The following is a 21,530-nucleotide window of genomic DNA, read 5'->3' as shown; positions in this document are numbered from 1 at the left end:
GGGCGGGCGCGCGCGGAGAGACGCGGGAAGCAGGGGCTGGGCGGGGGTCGCGGCGCCGCAGCCAGCGCAGCCAGCCCGAGGGGCCGCTGCCTCCGCCGCCCAGCGCGCTCCGGGGCCGCTGGCTGCCTGTAGCACCCGCCACACCGCAGCTCCAGGACCGGCCCCGGCCGCCGCCGCCGCGATGGGCAACGCCGCCGCCGCCAAGAAGGGCAGCGAGCAGGAGAGCGGTGAGTGCCCGGGCCGTGACCCTGATTTCGGCCCCGTGATGCCAGCCCGCGCCCTGTCCATCACTGCATGGCCCCTCCCCCCATCGGGCCCCCCCATTCCTCTCTGCTCACCCCCACTGCCCCTTCCCCCTGCCTGTCCGAGCCTGGGGCCTGAGAGCCGGCATAGGGGCCCTACCTCCACCTCCGTAGAAGCCCTTTTGCAATGGCCGGCCGCCCCCCACTGCAAAGTCCGTGCCCCCCCCACCCAGCTGTCACTGCCAACCATGGCACGTATGACCGCTGGGGCCCCACATGGGTCCCTGTCACCACCCCACCCCCTCCTTTCCTGACCCCTCTCCCCAGATTCTAATCCCCCCCACTTCCTCACTCACCTCCCTCACATATGGGAGCCACTGCCTGACCCTTACCCAGGCCTCTACCAGTGCGGGAGTGCTGTGGGGTCCGCCTCCACCCCGCAGGGACCTTGGCCACTTGATGACCACACCCCTCCCCCTTCCAGCCCCCGCCATCTTTCTCCTGCCCTTCCCCTCTTCACCTTATCCACAGTACCCCCTAGGCCCACCCTACCCCCCCCTTTGAGCATTTCCCAGAGCCACCTCCAGCATTGTTTTTCCCTTCTGTGTCACTTGGCATGGGGGACAAGATCTTTCTGGGTCCCTCTGCCCCTCTTGCATCCTGTCACTCTGACTCTCTGCTTGTACTCCCTCCTCCAAGCAAGCGTCTGTCCCTGGCTGGGGTAGCAGACTGTTTATGAACCTAGAGAATGTCTTTTGGGAGCGTCAATGCTTCCAAAGCCAAGTTTGAGCTGCTCTTGCTAGGATCCATTGCTCCTCTTTCCTGGATTGGGGGTGGGGGGTGCCCCCATAGCCCCCTCCCATCTCCTACCCTGCTGTGGGCTGTATGCTCCTTGGTGGGCCCCTCAATAAATGGTGTTTCACAACCGAGGCTCCTCATTCACCTAGTCCCTGGGGCTTCTTCACCTGTTCCTGGCTCCTGACTGGGAATGAAGTGTCGGGTTGGTGAAGCTCACTCGCCTTGAACTGGGATGATCAGAAAGAGGACTTGGGGAGGGGGGGGAGGTAGTCAAGGAGAGTAATGAGTGACATCTAGTGATTTGCTTTGCCAAGGGACAAATAGATTCTCTATAGACCAGGGCTCAGAGAGAGGCTTTTCCTACTCCCTAGACCTCAGCTATGTTGGCCTTTCCCATCTTGAGAGAGAGAAAGATTCTGTGTTTGAAAACACCATCAGAAATGGCCTTGAGCCCCCTCCCCAGTTTCCCCCAGCTCTTAATTGTTGTCACTGAAGCCCTAAAAGTGGGCCTCAGCTGGGAATCCCCTTCCAGTCACCCAGAAATATTCCAAACTGAAAAGGAAACCACATCCAACTATGCCCTTCCCAGTTCTTGGTCTCAAACCTGAGTGTCGGAGTCCCAGAATGCCCCCCACCCCCGAGAAATATGAAAAAGCTGCGAAGGCCTGGGAATTTCTGCCTGCACACAGTCAGACGGCAGGACTCTGAGTGGCAGAGCTTGAAGAGGCCCGATATGTTACCAATGGGCGGGGGACAGGAGCACAAATGCCCGTAGTTGAGTGCTTGATGACAGAGGAGCAGGTGGGCAGTGTCCAAAAACAGCCTGGGCATGAGCTTGGAGGGGACTAGGCAGAGGGGACAGCCAGGCCCGCAGCAGGTGAGGCAGGCTGGGAGGTGGAAGGTGGACGCAGGCAGCTATCTATTGCAATGGCTGGGTTGAAAGTTGGGGAGATGACATAGTCCTGGAAGACCTTCAAGGCATTCCAAATGCATGCGGTGGGGGGCGGATAGGGAGCCACATAGGGGAAAAGATCCCCAGAAAAAGATCAGAGGCTCCGGAAGGAACTGCTAATTCTCTCAGTGCGCAGGCCAGACACTCAGGAGTGAATGATCACAATGAGATAGAGCCACTCTGTGGGGCAGCTAGGACGTGCCAGGCTGGAGGCTCCATAGACATATCTGCTCTGGTAATTTTCCTAGTGGGCTCTTATTCGAATTTCCCAAATGAGCTATCTGAGTTTGATGTGGACAACATCATGGGGACAGGATTCACATCCAGATCTATCCACCAGCAATCTTCCTGGACCCCAGAATTTCCCCATTTTTAAAAAACTATCTTTTTAGTTGTTGATAAACCTTTATTTATTTATATGTGGTGTTGAGAATCGAACCCAGTGCCTCACACATGCCAGGCAAATGCGCTACTGCTGAGCCACAGCCCCAGCCCCTTATTTTTTTTTTTTATTTTAAAAAATTGTCTTTTATAAGACAGGGTCTCATTAAGTTGCCTAGGCTGGCCTCGAACTTGCTATCCTCCTGCCTCAGTTTCTGAGTTGCTGGGATTACAGGCATGTGCCACCATGCCTGGCTCTTCTTTTTTGGTGCTAGAGATTGATCCCAAGGGTGCTTAACCACTGAGCCATATCCCCTGCACCCCTTTTTTTGTGGTGCTGGGGATTGAACCCAGGGCCTTGTGCATGCAAGGCAAGCACTCTACCAACTGAGCAATATCCCCAGCAGTTCCTGCCTTTTTTTAATATTTATTTTTTAGTTAGAGGTGGGCACAATGTCTTTATTTTACTCTATATGGTGCTGAGGATCGAACCCAGTGCCTCATGCATGCTAGGCGCATGCTCTGTCTCTGAACCATAGCCCCAGCCCTCCTCTGCCCTTTTTAAAAATTTTTTTTATTTTGAGATAGGGTCTCACTAAGTTGCTTAGGGCTTCACTTAGTAGTTGCTAAGGTTGGCCTCAAACTTGTGATCCTCCTGCCTCAGCTTTCCGAGTTGTGGGATTACAGGTATATGCCGTACACCCAGGTGCCAATTGACATTCTTAAACCGACCTCCAGATTTTTATTCTATTTGCATGCTGTATATACTTTTTTTAACAAGATGTACTTTTTAAAAAAAAATCTTTATTTTTTATTTATTAGTTTTTATGTGGTCCTGAGGATCGAACCCAGGGCCTCATGCGTGCGAAGCAAGCGCTCTACCACTGAGCCACAACCCCAACCCCCTGTGTATATTTTCTTAATCTAAAATAATAAAAGCCAGGCATAGGGCACCCACCTGTAGTCCCAGCTACTAAGGACACTGAGGTGAGAGAATCTCTTGAGTTGAGGAGTTCAGACCAGCCTGGGCAACATAGCAAGACCCCATCTCAAATAAAATAAAATAAAACATTTACTCATTTCTGTTCAGAGGAAAGCTATGGTCCTATCCTAGGGAATAATATAAATGAAATCATAGAATTGCTATGCCAGTTACATTCTCTTTGATACACATTAAAATACAATGTAACTAGATAAATGAAACATCTCTAAAATAATTTCGTGTTCTGCCAGTGGGACCATGGCATGCTTTGGAAAACAGGCTGAAGCCGTATATCCTCCTAGAGAAGGAACTCAGTGAGGAAGCAAGCCCCTCTCTGCTTCAAGCCACTTTGATTTTGAGAGGATGGAGTCACACAAAATTTGCCCTCTTGTAATCAGGGTGGGGCGGGGGCGGGGGCAGTAGCCAAGCCATCCTGCAGAGGGCACCTGCATTTCATCTGGCAGATGCCAGCCCAGCTTGGGTTAGGAAGATGCCCAGCCTTAGTAGGTACTAATTAGGCATCCTGTGCCCCCTGTGTGCCATCTCTGTGCCAAGGCAAGAGGGTAAAGATGTAGAATGGCATCAGGTGGAGTGGGATGGGGGAAATCTGCACCCAAAGATGACCAAGTCATTGGCAGGGGCCAGGGTGAGAAGCTGAGGGCTGAAGGAATTGAGAGGGCAGAACCCCAGGAGGCTTCCAGGACAGACAGCCAAGTGGGGCTCAGGTCTGAGCTGACACTGGCTGGAAGACACCCCTGGGAGTTGGCCCACAGGGAAGGAGAAGCTTCCTAGACCCCCAGAGACAAGGGAATCCAGGCACTGAAAGAAAGATACACACAGGAGGTCCCTGGATGGGAAGAACTGTTGCCCTCTAACATCCTACAGAGGCTCAAGAGGGCCAGAAATCTTCTGTGCATTGGCAGTTGTATGGGTGCCAAGGAGGTTCTGCCAAGACAGCTTTGCCTTTAGCCCAATTGGGCCAATAGCAATTCAGAGGGTTCTATCTACCCTTTCCCTGTACCCACTGGCCTCCAGATTGGGTTTCTTCCTGCTCCTATCCCCACCCCCAACTGCCTGTCTCCCTCTCCAGGCAGGGCTCTAGGGATGGGCAGCCAAGCTGGTAAGGCAGGTCTCCTGAGCCTTCCCAGCCACCGTAGTCCTAGTGCCCTGAGAGGAAGACTGAGTGATGGCTTCCAACTCCAACGATGGTGAGGCTGAGTCTGTTGCTATAGCAACTTCCTAGGCGCTCTGCCCCTCAAGTCAGGGAGGGGATGCAGTTGGGTTTGGGGGCGCAGGTGGAAAGCAGTGTGTAGACCCTGGCTGTCCTGGAAACCCCTCCCATACTAGCCCCCTTGGGCTGTGGGGCTTGGGGAAGAGCAGGGGGTATGAATGGCCCAATTCAGAAGAGGGGATGGTCCCCCCAGAGTGGGGGTCCAACTCAGACTGAGACAGAGGGGCGGCCAGCCGAGTGTTGGGATTCGGTTCAGGTGAAGATTGCAGCTCAATGTTGGGGTCCAACAGAGACTCGGGGATCATCTAGTCCAGGATGGAGGGTCCAGCTCAGAATGGGGCTGGGTCCAGTCCAGAGTAGAAGGTGGTACGGCCCAGAGCAGGGGATCCAGGAGGATTAGGCCTGGATTGGGGCTCCCAGCCCAGGTTGGGCACCTGCCCCAGAGTCCCCAGGACTGCCGGGAAGGGCGGAGGTTACTGTCTTGGGGAGAGAGGGCCCCAAGGTGGGCTCCTTCCGCGGGAGTCCCTGGTCCCTTGCTCAGTTTGATGTCCTGCTGTTGTAACTGCCCAGGACAGATTCAAACCCAGGACAGATTTCTAGATTTCCGCCTCTTGCTGTGGCCCTGGCTTTTCAAGGGATACCTGGGTTTTTCTCTGTGAGTCCAAAGCAAATCCCCACCAGAGCGGAGGCAGTGGCACCCACCACTGCCCCCAGTGTGGGAGGGGTGGGCAAGGCAGCAGCCAGCTAGGTTACCCACCTAAGCCACTTCCTGTCGCCAGCAGAGAACAGAGTGTGGGGTACCCGCAGGGAGCCTGCCACTGACCCTCCGCTGCTTTGGGGATCTGGAAAGGAGGGGGAAGATAGTCAAGGCTGCTTCCCCTCCCCCACCCCGGGGTTTAGCCATTCATTTCCGGTTTGGACTTTCATGGCCCTGAGCAGAGCCAAGCACAGGGCAAGGTTTGACAGAGGCCAAGGACATCCCGGGACGCTGTTCCCCTCTCCGCCCCCACATAGGAACAAGACAAAGAACCAGATGTGCCCATTTCTTTCTAGCAGGGTAGCAGGACTTGGGGGCTTCACACTGAAAGGGAACTCGGGAGGAGATAGGGTGACTCCTGCCTCCCTCCACCTTTCTCTCCAGCTGTTCTTCCAGCTAGTTAACAAGCTCTGGGGCTCCTCTAGCCCCCAGGGAGTCTCTGCCTGTTGCTTAAGCCAGGGCCTTAACTCCTTCCCCTCTGCCCAGTGGGCACTGCTCTGGGCACATTGATGGCCTGCCTCCAGTCAGTCTCGTACCCACCCGGGGAGGCAGGGCCTGGCATCTTGGGAGCAGTGAAAGTCCCTAGAAGGGGAAGTTAGCTTTAACACCCCGCCCCAGGACAGGCAGGCCGGCCAGAGGGACACCCTCGGGAGAATCTTCCCACCTCCTCCTGCCAAGGAGAGCCTCTGCAGACCTCGGCCAGCCTGGAGCAGGTACCTTTAAATGCCTCCGTGGCAACCAGCTCCTCCTCCCTGGTCCCCTGAGGCCTTCCCAAGGAAGCCAGCTCAGAGGCTCTGCATTTTCCTGGTTCCCCAGCAAAGGGAGGATTCCAAGGAGAGACCAGGGAAGCCTAGGATGGATCTGGGGTCCAGCAGCAGCCAGGGTGGGGGCTCAGAGATCACCTTCCAGTTGTGGCTGCAGCTGCTCCTCTGGGCCCACCTGGTTCTCCGTTTCCTGGGCTACCTGCGTCACAACTTCCAAGGACCTAAGCCGCAGCCAGCACCCTGAGCCTCCCTGACCAGGCCCGATGGGCCCCAGGTCACCCTATCCCATCCAGCCCCTATGCCATCCTGTGCCAGGAGAAACAGGAAGCAGAGGTGAGTGTGGGGGCTTCTGTCTGAGGCCCAGCTCCATGAACCCTCTTATCTCCCTGCTCCTCCTGGCATTGACCCCTCCTACCTGTCCCCAAGCCTGACGAGCCAGCAGGGCCCGGTGGCAGAGAGAGGAAACCGCCCAGGCCCTCCCAGGCTTCAGGATGCCAAAGAAGGTGGGCCAAGCAGCTCATGGAGCCACACAGCAGGACACTAGCAGCAGCCAGAGCCGCCGAGTTGGGGAAGCCCAGGGATGGCTGGGAGCAGGAAGCAGGACCGCAGCCCAGCCCTTCTGTCTCTGGTGCAGGCCCAATACAGCACCCTCTGCCCGCCTGCAATCCAGAATTCTTTGTGGATTGTTTAGAGGTCTCCAGGGAAGGCATGATGTCTCTGAAAGGTTGTGCTGGTGAAGGCACCAGAAGTGTGCAGCCCCCAGGCTCAGAGAGGTCTCTTGGGTCTGTCGCCCCATCAGGCAGAGCCTAGGGGCCACAGCCATTCACTGCCCGCCCGTCTCGGCCCACTCGCCTTTTGCAAGGTCTTCCTAGCCAGCAGGCTCCACTCTAGCCGCCATTCTTCTAGTCCCATGAAGAGCTTTTCTCTCTGAATACTGTTGGAGAGTCTTGGGGACAGTGGGGAATGGTGGCTACTCAGCAGGCCATGTGGAATTCCTAGCGGGCAGATGACAAGCAAGGTCAAAGAGCAGGATTGTAGGGCCCCTTAGGTTGAGGATACCTCTGCACCCAGTAATCCAGTGTCTGAGTTGGTAGTAAAGCAGATAGTCTCCTGGGCAGTGGGTCAGACAGATAGATGGTCTCAGGACTGATCAATCTTCTCATCTGTACAGTGGGAAGAAGAGCAGCTTAGACCTGGCAAAGTCAGATTTTTAGCATCAAAAACATTTAGCCAGGGCTGGGGTGTAGCTCACCAGAAAAGCACTAGCCTCCCATTCACAAAGCCCTGGGTTTGATCCCCAGGTCCAAAAAAAAAGAAAGAAAAGGAAAAAAAGAAAACTACTTAGCCAGGTGTGGTGGCACATATCTGTAATTCTAGCGACTTGGGAGGTTGAGGCAGGAGGATCACCGGTCTGGGACCAGCCTCAACAGCTTAGTGAGACCCTGTCTCAAATTTTTAAAAATAAATAAAATAAAAATAAAAAGGGCTGGGGATGTAACTCAGAGGTAAAGCACCCCCGAGGTCAATCCCCCATTTAAAAAAAAAAAATTTAATTTTTTTAAAAAAGAAAGAAAAAAAAAAAACATTCAGTTCAAGTTTGGCACATAGAGAACAGTGCCTGGCCCTGCACAATGGTCCCAGGGTGAATCTGTAAGGTCAGAATCCATCAAGCTGTGCCGTGGGGATCTGAGCACTCAGCCAGGTCTGGTGGCATGTGCCTGGAGTCCCAGCTATTTGGGAGGATGAGGGAGGAAGATCACGTGAGCCCAAGAGTTCGAAACCAGCCTGGCCAACACAGCCAGACATCATTTCTTTATTTTTCCAGTCGGGGGTGGGGGATTTAGCCCAGAGGCACTTCACCACTGAGCCACATCCCCAGCCCTTTTGACTTTTTATTTTGAGACAGGTTCTCGCTGAGTTGCTTAGGTCTTCGCTGAGTTGCTGAGGCTGGCCACGAACTTGCGATACTCCTGCCTCAGCCTCCCAAATCGCATACACTGCCTCTGGCAGACATCATTTCTTCAAAACATTTGAACTTTCAATGAATCTCCCTGTATTTTCTACCCACATTTCAAAAATACTTCAAAAAATCGTAGATGACATTTTCCTGGCATGAACCGCCCCCCAATGCTGGCCACTGCGCAGCCCCCACTCTTCACAGCCAACCTGCGGGCTCATGGCTCTTGTTATTCCGATTGTTTTTTAACTTTAGTTGTAGATGGACACAGTACCTTTATCTTATTTGTTTATTTAGTTTTATGTGGTGCTGAGGATCAACCCAATGCCTCACATGTGCCAGGCAAGGGCTCTACCACTGAGCCATCACCCCAGCCCCTTATTACTCCCACTTTACAGGTGGGGAAGACTAAGGCCTAGAGAAGTGAAGTCAGTTGTCCAGAATCACTCAGGGACCACTCAGGCATCTGGACCCAGTCTCACCCCCAAGTCCTGGCCCTTAACCGCTTGGCTGGGTTGCCTCTCGGTCATTAGGGGAGCAGTTCAAGTCTCAGTGTCCTAGGCCGTTAAATGGGAAAATGGATAAAAGAAGGATTGTGGAGCGAGTCGAATGAGAAAGTAAGACAAGACAGCCGGCGCCCGCGTCCACCAGGGAGGTGTCTGTTGGGCGGATGTGACGTTGGCCTCAGGGTACTGTGGACGGTCGCGGGGGCATCCAGTAAGCCTTCCTCTGAACCAACACTGGACTAAGGCCCCACGATTGGCAAAGACAGGTACAGGGCCAGCTGGGGGCCAAGGTGACAGCTGAGCCCCCCAAGGACGCCTGCTACCCGAGCCTCAGAGGCCTCCACCCCAGGCCCGGCCTCCCCACAGAAGGGGCCAGAGGAGCAGCCAGACCCAAAGGCTATAAATACCTCGGCTGGCTGGCGTCGTCCCTGGCCAAGGAATGTTGGTCAGAACTGGGGCGGGCAGGGGTGAGCTGGCCCTGGCGTTTCTCCCTGTCCCCCTAGGTGCAACCCCTGAGTCTCCCTGTGCCCATTTTGGATGGACTGGAGGCAGGTTCCCACCTCTCTGTAGTAGGGGGTACCCAGGCCCCAGCCCATTTCAGGATCCCCAAAAGTTGCCTTCGAGCTCAGACCCGGGTGCTCAGAGGTCCTGGGACAAGGTCAGGCTCTGGCTTTAAGAAGGTGCACCTCACTTTCCACATATCCCAAAGGTAACCCCATCCGCCCCCCGAGGCTGGAGTCTCCATCTAACCCTCCCCTCTCTTCCTTTCAGTGAAAGAGTTCTTAGCCAAAGCCAAAGAAGATTTTCTTAAAAAATGGGAAAATCCCGCTCAGGTAAGCCCTTCCAGGTACAGAGCCCTGCGAGAGTGGGCCCAGGCCGCCCCCACCATCCCTGCCACGTACTTGGAAGTTTAGGACCCCGGGGGTGCGGGGTGGGAGGGCTCCAGACCTGCCCCCCTCCTTCCGCACATGCCCAGGGTTCTACCTGATTCCCCCCTCAGGCCCCCCCACCCCACCCACCCTTTCCCTGGCAGTCCTGCTCCCCCACCCCCACACAGCTGCCAGCAGCTCCTGGGCCCCAGGCCAGGGCCGGATCTGGCCCCTGCCACCGCCTGGAGGAATGTGCCCGCCACCATCTTGCTGTCCAGCCCCCTGTCTTCACCCCCCTCACTCCACCAGCTCCCAGGGCCCCCTCTGCCGGCAGCACAGGGCACACCCCAGACCCTGGTCCAACAGGCCGCAGGGAAGAAGTGTTCCTGACCCCCGGCTCAACCCTTCTACCCACAGAACACAGCCCATTTGGATCAGTTTGAGAGAATCAAGACCCTTGGGACGGGCTCCTTTGGGCGGGTGATGCTGGTGAAGCACAAGGAGACCGGGAATCACTATGCCATGAAAATCCTCGACAAACAGAAGGTAAGCCCCCTGCCTGCACCCACCCCACCCCCAGGCTGGGCCCATTGAGTTTTTGGTGTTTTTTTTGGTACCAGGGATTGAACCCAGGGATGTTTAACCACTGAGCCACATCCCAGACCTTTTTCTTTTTTTTTTTTTTTTTTAATTAGAGACAGGGTCTCACTGAGTTGGTAAGCACCTTGCTAAATTCTGAGGCTGGCTTTGAACTCTCGATCCTCCTGCCTCAGCCTCCCGAGCCGCTGGGAATTACAGGGTTGCGCCACCACGCCTGGTTCTGGCTGTGCACATTCTGAGCCCACTACCTGAGTGCTTTCCTTGCCCATTCATTCACCCACTCACCAGCTAGCCTCTGCAGGTTCTACACGCATGGATTCCGACAATCACAAATTGCAAATGTCCCCCCCATAAAATTTCTAGAAAGTTCCAAAAGGCAAAACTTTTTTTTTAATATTTATTTTTTAGTTGTAGTTGGATACAATGTCTTTATTTTATTTATTTTTATGTGGTGCTGAGGATTGAACCCAGGGCCTCGCACGTGCTAGGCAAGTGCTCTACCTCTGAGCCCTTATCTTTATTTTAATGTGGTGCCAGGGATTGAACCCAGTGCCTCACACATGCTAGGCAAGGGCTCTACCACTGAGCCACAGCCCCGACCCCTTTTGTGAGTGTGTGTGTCATGCTGGCCATTGAACCCAGAGCCTTGTGCATGCGAGGCAAGCCCTCTACCAACTGAGCTATCTCCACAGCCCCAAAACTTTTAACTTCCCCCATGCAAAGTGCTACACTGAATCCCCATGAATGAAGTGACACATAGATATTTTATTAGGTATTGTAAGTGATCTAAAGATGACTTAAAAGTCTACAGGCTGAGGGTGGAGCTCAGTAGGAAAGCATTTGGCCAACATGCTCCAGGCCCTGGGTTCCATCCAGGATCACAGAAAAATAAGTCTATGGGGGGATGTGCCAAAGTTCTGTACTGTGCCATTTTACGCAAGGGACTTGAACATTTGCAGATTTTTGGTATCTGTAGAGGATCCTGGAACCACCGCCCTGTGGACACAGGGGTGACTGTTCTCCCTGAGCCCCCTTGCCATGCGAGGCCTAAGGACTAGGAGAGGCCTGCACGGCTTTCACCAGGCCAGCCCCCAAGACTGGCCACCTGTGACACAGGATATACCCAGGCTGTGTAGAGGAGAGCACTCTTCCTGGAAAATGTAGTTTTGTTTTGTTTTTGTTTGATATCAGGGATTGAACCCAGCGACACTTGACCACTGAGCCACACCCCAGCCCTCCTTTGCATTTTATTTAGAGACAAGGCCTCACTAAGTTGCTTAGTGCCTCACCACTTAGTGCCATTGTTGAGGCTGGCTATGAACCCGAGATCCTCCTGTCTCAGCCTCCCGAGCTGCTGAGATTACAGGCGTGCGCCACTGCACCCAGCAAGAAAGTGGTCTTTCCATAAGATCTTTGAGATGCTACTTGATGTAAGGCACTGCTGTCACACAGCACTATGTAACAGAAATGTAATAAAAAGCACAGAGGAGATTTTGTCTTTTCTAGTTGCCCATCAAAAAAAGTACAAAGGAACAGGTGATGTGGGGTGGGAGGACGATACAAGGGTGTTGAGCCCTGTGACGCTTTACCACTGAGCCACATTCCCAGCCCTTTCAGTTTTTTTATTTTGAGATGGGGTCTCACTGAGTTGCTTAGGGCCTTGCTAAATTGTTGAGGCTGGCCTCAAACTTGCAATCCTTCTGCCTCGCCTCCAGGGTTGTGGGATTACAGGCACGTGCTACTAGGCCCTGCGGTTTGTTTTCCTTTCAGTACTGGAGCTCAGTGTCCTACTCAAGGGCTCTACCACTGAGCCACGCCCCTCGCCCCTCAGAGTCATTTGGGCCACATGTTGTAATTAAGCCAGTAGATCTACAGTATTATCATTTCCATATTTTTTAATATTTATTTTTTTGGTGCAGGTGAACACAATATCTTTATTTTTATGTGGTGCTGAGGATCGAACCCAGTGCCTCACGCATGCCAGGCGAGCGCGCTACCACTGAGCCACGACCCCAGCCCATTTCCATATGCTATCCATGTAAAATGTTAATGAGACACTTTCATTTTCTGCCCCTCAGTAAATTGTCTTTAGGTCTGCTGTGTATCTCACACTTAGAGCAGGTCTTCATTCAGATGGTCAGTTCTCCATGGAAAGACCAGACTCTCCTGCCCAGGTTGTTCAGAACGTCCGTAAAGGTCCTCCCGAGGGCTGGAGTGGAGCTCAGCGGTCGCAGGCTTGTGTCGCATGCATGAGGCCCTGGGTTCTGTCCCAGGGCTGCAAAAGGGAGAAATCATCCAGTACCTACACCGAGTGTCATTTTAGATACTCAAAATTTTAAACTGGGCTCCCTGGCCAGCTGACCACACTTCAAGGGCTCGCCAGCCCTCCGTGGCCAGCGGCAGCTGCACTGGACAGCACAGATGTGGGCCCTGAGGACGCAGCTGTGTGGGCAAAGAGGGGGACACCTCAGCAAAGCCCTTCCCAGCTCACCCAGGAGCCTGGCTGCCTGAGTGTCACACTGGCCTAACAGTGACCAACTGTGACATTGAACAAGTCCCTTTCCCTGTCTGGGCTTCCAAACTGCCCTGCTCCCAGCACGACCTTCTCTGGGCTTCTGTCATGATTTAACAAGAAACTGTGGGGCTGGATGTGTGGCTAGCATGTGCAAGACCCTGGGTCCATCCCCAGCACCACAGAAAAAGAAAAAAAAATGAAAAAAAAGAGAGAGAGAGAGAAACTGTTCTTGAGACGGCTGCTCATGGCTGCTCATGGTGGGTGCTGTTAGGGAACAGCTGAAGGCGAGGAGGATCAGCCCAAGGTCCTGGTTGATGTGCAGTGGCGTTCTCAACCAAGAGAGGGCCGTTTCTAAACTCCCCACCCCTGCAGCCATGCCTGCCTATCTTTCCAGTTCCAGCCAAGCTGCCCCTTCCTCCAGGAAGCCCTCTCTGATTCACCCTCTCCTCACACTGTACCAGAGGCCTTATCTGGGTATCCACAGGCCCAAGCTTCCCACACACAGTGGAGCCCTCTAGGCCGTGGGGCTGTGACTCCTGTGTTCTTTGCTCTGGTCTGTGTGCCACATGCGGACAAGCAGCCTCTGGCCTCCTCCTTGCTGTGTCCTCAGCACCCAGCCTGGGGCCTAGCAGGCCACGGGCACTCCAGTGGTCCTGGCTGAAGGAAGCAGCCCAGCTCTGGCTCCCCTAGTCCCAGGGACCGGTGCCTGGGCATGAGGCTCCTTTCTCTCTGTTTGTTTTTGGTACCAGGGATTAAACTCAGGGGCACTCGACCACTGAGCCACCTCCCCAGCCCTATTCTGTATTTGATTTAGAGACAGGGGCTCACTGAGTTGCTTAGGGCCTCGCTAAGTTGCTGAGGCTGGCTTTGAACTCGTGATCCTCCTGCTCAGCCTCCAGAGCCTCTGGGACGACAGGTGTGTGCCACCGTCCCGGCCACCAGGCCCCTCTCACCGCTCCTCCACCCACCTCTTCTGCCCGCAGGTGGTGAAGCTGAAACAGATCGAACACACCCTGAATGAGAAGCGCATCTTGCAAGCAGTCACCTTCCCGTTCCTGGTCAAACTCGAGTTCTCCTTCAAGGTGGGCCCCCAGCCAGGTCCTTGTACTGGTCCCAGCCACTGAGTACAGCCTCCCAGGGCCAGGGAGCAGGGCATCTAGCGGCTGCCCACTTCTGGGGAAGATAGATTTCTGGAGGAGGGACACGGGGACAGGACCAGACCAGAGCTCTGGTAGGCCCAAGCTCAGCTTCTGGGCTCGCCGACTGTAGTTCAGTGACCTTGGGCAAGTCACCAACCCGGAGCCGTCCCTCCAGATCATCTCCCAGTGCTCGGTCAGGAGCACAGACCTACCCTCGGCCGCCCGGGACCATCTCCCAGCCCTGTCCTTCCTCAACCGTGACCCACATAAGGGACCTCGTGCCCCTGAGCCTCATTTTTCTCAGCTATAAAATAGGAACTGCAACAGTCCCCACCCGCTGGGGTTGTCATGACAGTTTTGAGCCCAGAACAAGGCCCTTTGTGCGTTACTGTGGGAGCCATCAGAAGCTGTGGCTGCGGGACTCTGGAAGGGGCACTCAGCACCACCTTCGTGGTCCTGAACCACAAGCCAGCAGTGACAAGAGCTTGCCATGTAACACGTTCCACGCTCAGAGGGGCCTGGGTGACCCTGTGTTGCTGTCCTCTTGAAATTTGTAATAAGATTTTTAAAACAAGGATTCTCACTTTTTTTTTTTTTTTTTAAGAGATGGTTCCTTGCTATGTTGACCAGCCTGGCCTCAAACTCAGATGATTCTCCCGTCTTGGCCTCCTTAGAGGCTGGGACTGCAGGTGCACACCACTGTGCCGAGCTCATTTTCATTGGGAGGAAATTCTGTAGCCTGTCCTTTGTCTCTGTTTTCCCCAGTAGTCGGGGATGAACCCAGGGGCGCTCTGCCACTGAGCTACAGCCCAGCCCTTTTTTTTTTTTTTTTTTTTTTGGAGACAGTCTCATTTAGTGGCTAAGACTGTTCTCAAACTTGCCGTCCTCTTGCCTCAGCCTCCTGAGTAGCTGGGATGACAGGCAGACATTTCTGCGCCTGGTTTAGTCCAACTGTAGCCCTGGAAGTTACTCAAGCTCCCAGTTAAGTCCTCTCCCTCAAGCGGGGGCACACTGCCCAGGTCCCTTACACCCATGAGCTGGCCCCATGTCCACCTTCTGTCAGGCGGGGTAACGGCCGTCCATTCTTCCTCCCCGGCAGGATGAGTGGCAAGGCGTGGTTCAGCAGAGAGGGCACCTGGGGTTGGAGTGTTCTTCCCTGGGAGCCCGAGTTGTCCTTTTATGTCTTTAACACCTGTCCTGTAAGGCCACTGAGGCCGTTAGAGGGGCCCAGGGCTCTGAAATGGGGTCTTCACCTGCTCGCCTCCCGCAGGACAATTCGAACTTGTACATGGTCATGGAGTACGTGCCTGGCGGGGAGATGTTCTCCCACCTACGGCGGATCGGGAGGTTCAGGTGAGCAGCTGCCTCCCACAGCCCCGAGCCACCAAACCATCTGGGGACACGGAGGACTCCTGCATGCTGGGACATGGAAGGGGTGTCTGGTGCCCATGGGGTTTTGTTTCCAATGTGCTGTGATGTTTCAGCTCCCACAGAACAAGACCAGCAAGCGGTTATGGCAACTAGGGTCAAAATGTAGGCCGCTGGGCGCAGCCCGGGGGCGAGGGCACAGGCTTCCCTGTGTGAAGCACTGGGTTCAGTCCCCAGCACCAAAAACACAGTTTTTTGGTTATGATTTTGAGACAGGGCCTCTCTCTGTTGCCCTGACTAGTCTGAAACACCTGGGTACAAATGATCCTCCTGCCTCAGCCTTTCAAGTAACTGGGACCACAGGCATGGGCCACCAAGCCCAGCCAAAAAAATAAAAAAGTTGGCAATTTCATGGATTTTTTAAGATTCATACTATTATTTTATTTGATGAATAAATATAGATACATTTCACATACAATAATGTGCATATAGATCGTTAGTGTTCCATTCCATAAGTTTTGACAATTATATACATTTTGGTAATCTCCACCTAAAACACTATCAAATACTTTTGTTACCCCTGAAAACTGGGGGTGGAACCCAGGGCCTTGGAAACTGGCCACCACTGAGTCACACCTCTAGTTCTTATATCCTTTTTTTTTGTACCAGGGATTGAACCCAGGGTCACTTAACCACTGAGCCACATCCCCAGTCCTTTCTTAAAATTTTTTTTTTTTTTTTTGAGACAGGGTCATGCTAAGTTGCTTAGGGTCTCACTAAATTGCTGAGGTTGGCTTGGAACTCTCGATCCTCCTGCCTCAGCCTCCCAAGCCACTGGGATTACAGGCAGGTGCCCCCACACCCAGCACTCATATCCCTTTCTTGATAAATCACCTCCCGTGGCAGACAGTTGTCCTTTCTGGTTTCGAGTCCCCATGAGTTAGTCTTGTGTGGGTCTGGACCCTCTGGGCATGCACCCTGCAGTTTGGGTTCTGTGTGTCCCTGTCTTCTGCGTTAGTTACATTTGTAACCAGCCAAGCCCTGGAGGTCGTTCCCGGCTGGTCCTGGTGGGTCAGGTGGGCGCCCTCCTCCACAGGGTTCCATCCCAGTGTGTGATCCCGTGGGGTTCTGCAGTTCCTTCTCCTGTTGCTCGTGTGTGTGTGTGTGTGTGTGTGTGTGTGTGTGTGTGTGTGTGTGTCTGGAAGTGGCCTCTCACTTGCTGGGCAAGCCCTCGACCACTGAGCTGCACCCCAGCCCTTTTCAGGTGAGCTGTGGTCTCCCTCCATGTTGCCCAGGCTCGCCCCAAGTTCCTGGGCTCCAGGGATCTTTCGGCCTCAGCCTCCCACGTAGGTTGGACCCGGAGCGCTGCTCTGTGCTGGCCTTGTATGTGCATTTGGATAGCTGAACTGGGGGTGCCTTCCTCTGCAGGTGGCTCTGCAGACCCAGTGCTGGACAATGTGGGGCGTGGCCATCCTGCTCACCCTCCCCTCTCCTCCTTCTTGTCCCCTCAGTGAGCCCCATGCCCGATTCTACGCGGCGCAGATCGTCCTGACGTTCGAGTACTTACACTCTCTGGACCTCATCTACCGGGACCTGAAGCCGGAGAACCTCCTCATTGACCAGCAGGGCTACATTCAGGTGACCACCAGGCCAGGCCAGGGGCAGCCTCAGGGGGCCAGGATTTGGACCCTCCCTCCCAGCCAACTGCTCATTCTTGTGCCCACAGGTGACAGACTTCGGTTTTGCCAAACGCGTGAAGGGCCGCACCTGGACCTTGTGTGGGACCCCCGAGTACCTGGCCCCCGAGATTATCCTGAGCAAAGTAGGCGCTCCCTCCCCCTCCCCCAGACCCACTCGGCCCTCACCCCGTCCCCACCCTTCTCCCCTCACCCCCTGCCCCCTCCCTCTTGCTCCAGGGTTACAATAAGGCTGTGGACTGGTGGGCCCTCGGGGTTCTCATCTATGAGATGGCCGCTGGCTACCCGCCCTTCTTCGCTGACCAGCCCATCCAGATCTACGAGAAAATCGTCTCTGGGAAGGTGAGGCCAGGCGTGGGGGCTTAACCTTGAGAGAAACAGGAAGCCCCCCCACCCGCCTGCTGGTCCCTGCTTGTTGTCAGAATAAGCTAGAAGCTCACCAAGTCGGGCCAGGGGCTGAAGCTGTACCCCGGCCACACGGAGGCCAGCACCCGGAGCAGCCTGACTGTCCTGCTGACCACAGCAGATCCCCAGGGGCTTCCAGAACCCTGAGCCCCACGTGTCCTCCAGCCACAGAGAGCGTGCCACCCGGACACAGGCTCTTCCTGCCTCGGGTTGTGTCCCTCAGTGTGAATTTTCACAAGTTTCAAAGCAGAAGAGCAACTGTGTTTGGTTCCCAGGTAGTGCCCGCGACCCCTCCAGGTGCCCGTCCCATGGCGTAGGGCAGAGAGCCCCTGAGCTCCTTCCCAAGTCCTCCTAACCGAGGCTCAGGTAAGGGATGCTGGAGCCGTCTGACTCAGGTCGAGAGCAGGTGAAGCACCTGCCATCCCCGTGGGAGGGATGAGACACTGAGGCTCAGGAGGAGGGGACGCGTGGCCTGAGATCACTCCTCCCGGAGTGACGGGGGCATGGTGGTGGGTGCTGAGGGACTCAGAGTTTGGGGACTCCACCCGACTGCTGCCCTCCGCTCACCCCCGGCCGCCTCTGGCCTGGCCCAGCGTCTCCCACCAGAGAGCTCCTGGCTGGCTCGGAGTTCCCGCGCTGTTTGGCCTGGCGGTGGTGGCCTGGTGGCCTGGTGGCCTGCCACCTGTGGGCTCTGAGACTCTGAGCAGTCAGTTTGCCCCTCTGAGCCTCATCGTACCTCTCTGTGGACCGGGGAACCCGCCGTCTCCCTCTCCTGGAGGTTGGAAGGAGTCCCAGCCACGGCACGGGCTCCTCTGGGCCAGCAGCACATTCAGAATCTCAGAGGGAAGGACAGTACCAGGCAGAACAGCAAGTGCTGAGATGGTGGCCCAGAGTGGAAAAAAGAAAAGTCCAAAGAGATTCCAAGGGGGGACGAGGGGGAAATGAGCATAATTCCCTTCTTTGTAATGTTTTGCAGTTCCCACGCACCCTCAGCGGTGTTATCTCCTCCACATAATCCTGGGATGTGTGCCCCATATCAGAGAGGCAGGCTTGGCCCAGAGAGGTTAAGGGTCATGGCCAAGGTCACACAGCATGAGAGAGGCAGAGCAGGGACTAGAAGTCAGGTTTGGTTTGGTTTTGTTGCCCAGTACTGGAAATTGAACCCAGGCCTCACCTCACATATGCTAGACAAGCATTCTACCACTGAGCTCTATCTCCAGCCCTAGGTGGAGCTGATAGAAGTCAGTTCTATGGCTATAAAAGCAGTGACTGCATACAAGGCTGTGGGGTTCAGAGAACTGGGGGGAATGCTTCCAGAAGAATTGATCTGGGCCTTAAAAAACAGAAAAGTTGTAGCTGTGTCTTGCTCATAAGCATGAGTTTTCCAGAAGTCCCAAGAGCCCCACAGAGACGGCTCAGAAGCAGCAGCTAAGCATGTAACCCCAACGGGCCTGTAATGAATCACCCTTCCCATTGCTCCCTGTGACCTTGGGGTCACTATTTAACCCTTCCAAGTCTCAGTTTCCTCTTCTCTGAAATGGAAACCCTTATGGCCCTAGCCTAAGAGCAGAGGTTCTGGAAGAGGTCCCCGCTCTAGCAGCACCAGCATGGCCAGGGAATTTGTTAGAGATGCAGATTCTCAGCTTCACCCAGATCTAAATCAGAAACCCCAGAGTGGACCCAGAGCTGTTTTCACAAGATTCCAGCAGGCACTCAAGTTTGGGGGCCTCTGCCTACTAGGACTGCTGAATGGAGAAAGCAGCTTTCCGGGCCTCTCAGGCTCCACCCCAACACCCCATTCTGTCTGTGCCCACCTCCAGGTACGGTTCCCGTCCCACTTCAGCTCTGACTTGAAGGACCTGCTTCGGAACCTTCTGCAGGTGGATCTCACCAAGCGCTTCGGGAACCTCAAGAATGGGGTCAATGACATCAAGAACCACAAGTGGTTTGCCACGACTGACTGGATCGCCATCTACCAGAGAAAGGTGAGCCCCTCCCGGGCATGCCGAGGGTTCCGGAGGAAGCCAGGAGCCAGGGAGGACTGCAGTGGAGAGACAGAAAAGGAAGGGGGTCTTGAAAATCATCCCCAGGTTCAGCATCAGTATACTCTAGGCAGCTTTGAGCCAGGGAAGACTAGAGATACAATTCTGGGGTCCTGGGGTTATTTGGCCACCCTGTGGCCTTGGGCAAGAGATGCTGCTCTGGGAAGTAATTTCCCCTTTGTTGAGTTGGCCATAATTCTAGACTTGGGTTGCTAAGAAGAATTCATACCATAAAGCTAAGAACAGACCTGAGTCAAAGTAAATATCTCATGAATGTTAGGCCGTTCGCATTTATTGTTGTAATGATGACAGTGATGGCTGCTGAGGTCTGGGTGGTTCTGATCCCTCTCCAGGTGGAAGCTCCCTTCATACCAAAGTTTAAAGGCCCTGGGGACACGAGTAACTTTGACGACTATGAGGAGGAAGAGATCCGGGTTTCCATCAATGAGAAGTGTGGCAAGGAGTTTGCTGAGTTTTAGGGGTGTGCCTGTGCCCCCATGGGTTTTCTTGTCTTTCTTTTCTTTTTTTTTTTTTTCTTTTGTGGGGGGTGGGAGGGTTGGATTGAACAGCCAGAGGGCCCCAGAGTTCCTTGCATCTACTTTCACCCCCCCACCCCACCCACCAGGGAAGGGGGAACAGGAAGCCCAGATATTTGGAGGAATGGAAACACCAGCTGCTCCCCCACTCCCTTTGCCTTCTTGCCCCTCCCCCACAGGTCCAACTCCACCCCAGCGCACTCTGCCAGTTTTAAATGAGTTTCTCAGCTCCGGGCAGACCAGGTCTTACTGGTGTGTCCAGGCACCGGGTGAGGAAAGAGGGGTCCAAACTTAACTCCAGTCCCCCAGCCCCACCCTGCCTCTGGCACTGGGCACCAAGGGCAAATGAATGAAGAGCTGGCCTTCTCTGTGGGGCCCTCCTGCCTGGGAAGGACAGTTTTTTGTGACATGTCATTGGGCTGCTTGCTAGAATTTTTCTAAAATACGATTTAAAATCTTATTTAAGTTCCACCAGTGCCTCCCTTCCTCCTTCCTCTGTCCCCACTCTTCTCATGTCCCCCTCCCACTCCCCAAAACCATTTTAAGGAGGCTGGGAAGCAGACTGACTGAACAGGAAGGACCAGGGGTTTGAACCTCTGCCCTGAGCTGCTAACATCCCCACCCCCTTCCCCAGGGGGGCGGGGAGGGGGGCTTCTGCCAACCTTCCTTACTGGGGTCCCAGCCTCTGTAGCAAGCCTCGCCCTCTTCCCCAACAACACATCTTTCTTCACCCTGGAGCTTTGGGAGCCAGAGGAAGCAGCTGCCCCTCTCCCTGCCAAAGAGGAATCGTCCCCCAAAAAGATAAGAGGGGGAACCCCAAGCCCAGGGTCTCTCCTTCCAGCAGCAGCCCCCACCCCAAGCTCCTTAATTTTACTCTCAGCTAGATTTTAATGCCCAGCCTCCTTCCAGCCCAGCTGGGAAGGCAACCCTACAAAAGGACCTGGAAAAGTCCCCCACCACACAGAGTTCAAGGCCAGGGTTGCTGGGGAGAGGCTGCCTGTCTTATCCACCCAGCAGCTTCAGCGCCCCCCATCCTGGGTGCCCCTCCTCTAGCTTAGCTGTCAGCTGTCCATCACTTCTCCCCGCCCTCTGTCTGATTTGTGCTTTTCTCTCTCAATAGAAAGATGGGGAGCCACCCCGTTTATCTCCGTATTTGTCCCTCTCAAAACTTCTCCCTGAACCCAGAGGAGCTCTCAGGCCTGGGGTGGGGCCCCAGGTGGGCGTGGGGGCCATTCAACCTGTGTGCTGCGAAGGACGAGACTTCCTCTTGAACAGTGTGCTGTTGTAAACATATTTGAAAACTATTACCAATAAAGTTTTGTTTAAAAAAAAAAGTGTCGCTGGTGTTCCTGACTTCGGTCACCCACCCACACACCCCCAGGGGGTTGGAAAGCAAATTTCGGACTTGGGCATCCAGGCTAATCAGGCCCTGGCCTGGTGTCCTTGTAAAACCAGGTTTCCCTGGAATTCCACCACTTCTTCCGCCCCGCTAGAGAAGAGGGAGCTAACTGCCCTTTGACCCCAAATTCGGGGTCCCCAAATCTGTGGCGCGCCCCTCTTCGTCCGGCCCAGGACCGAGAGGGCGCTCTAGGGAGACGCTGGGGCTGGCGCGCCGGGAGGCCGAGCAGCGGCGGGGGCGGCTCTGGCAGGAAGAGTAAAGGGGGGAGCCCGCGCGCGCCCCCCACCCCGCATCTTCTGCGCGGGGCCAGACGCACCAGAGGGGCGCAAGGGCGGCGGCGGCCCGAGGGTCCTCGCAGCGCTCCAGGAGCGCAGCAGACCAGACCCGCGG

The 21,530-nt window shown here is 54.9% G+C and overlaps 2 protein-coding genes across 4 annotated transcripts; both read left to right on the top strand.

Annotated features, from left to right (window-relative positions):
* The first annotated feature begins 40 nt into the window (after positions 1 to 40).
* On the top strand, positions 41 to 21,075 carry Prkaca (protein kinase cAMP-activated catalytic subunit alpha). 3 transcript variants are annotated; one of them, XM_078037274.1, is made up of 10 exons: positions 41 to 227; positions 9,342 to 9,403; positions 9,857 to 9,985; positions 13,538 to 13,636; positions 14,964 to 15,046; positions 16,573 to 16,699; positions 16,788 to 16,883; positions 16,978 to 17,100; positions 18,984 to 19,148; positions 19,559 to 21,075. In XM_078037274.1, the coding sequence occupies exons 1-10, from the start codon at positions 182 to 184 to the stop codon at positions 19,682 to 19,684; spliced, it is 1,056 nt and encodes a 351-aa protein (XP_077893400.1). In that variant the 5' UTR covers positions 41 to 181; the 3' UTR covers positions 19,685 to 21,075. The 3 variants fall into 3 exon arrangements, with proteins under 3 accessions (XP_077893400.1, XP_077893406.1, XP_077893397.1); XM_078037280.1 differs by lacking the exon at positions 41 to 227 and adding an exon at positions 4,527 to 4,563; XM_078037271.1 differs by lacking the exon at positions 41 to 227 and adding an exon at positions 6,229 to 6,440.
* Positions 6,199 to 6,437, top strand: Smim46 (small integral membrane protein 46). The gene has a single exon (XM_078037288.1). It carries the CDS (start codon positions 6,199 to 6,201, stop codon positions 6,349 to 6,351), a length of 153 nt encoding a protein of 50 aa, XP_077893414.1. The 3' UTR covers positions 6,352 to 6,437.
* Positions 21,076 to 21,530: the final 455 nt, after the last annotated feature.

The sequence above is a fragment of the Ictidomys tridecemlineatus genome, chromosome 2 (genome assembly GCF_052094955.1).
Source record: "Ictidomys tridecemlineatus isolate mIctTri1 chromosome 2, mIctTri1.hap1, whole genome shotgun sequence".
NCBI classification, from domain to species: domain Eukaryota; kingdom Metazoa; phylum Chordata; class Mammalia; order Rodentia; family Sciuridae; genus Ictidomys; species Ictidomys tridecemlineatus.
This window is presented reverse-complemented; position numbering and strand designations above follow the sequence as displayed.

Excerpts from the sequence above, each read along its gene's own strand:
- Smim46 (XM_078037288.1), top strand. The coding sequence starts at position 6,199 with ATGGATCTGGGGTCCAGCAGCAGCCAGGGTGGGGGCTCAGAGATCACC.
- Prkaca (XM_078037271.1), top strand. The coding sequence starts at position 6,371 with ATGGGCCCCAGGTCACCCTATCCCATCCAGCCCCTATGCCATCCTGTG. Across the intron at positions 9,404-9,856 it reads AATGGGAAAATCCCGCTCAG|AACACAGCCCATTTGGATCA; the intron begins GTAAGCCCTTCC and ends TTCTACCCACAG. Across the intron at positions 16,700-16,787 it reads ACCAGCAGGGCTACATTCAG|GTGACAGACTTCGGTTTTGC; the intron begins GTGACCACCAGG and ends TTGTGCCCACAG.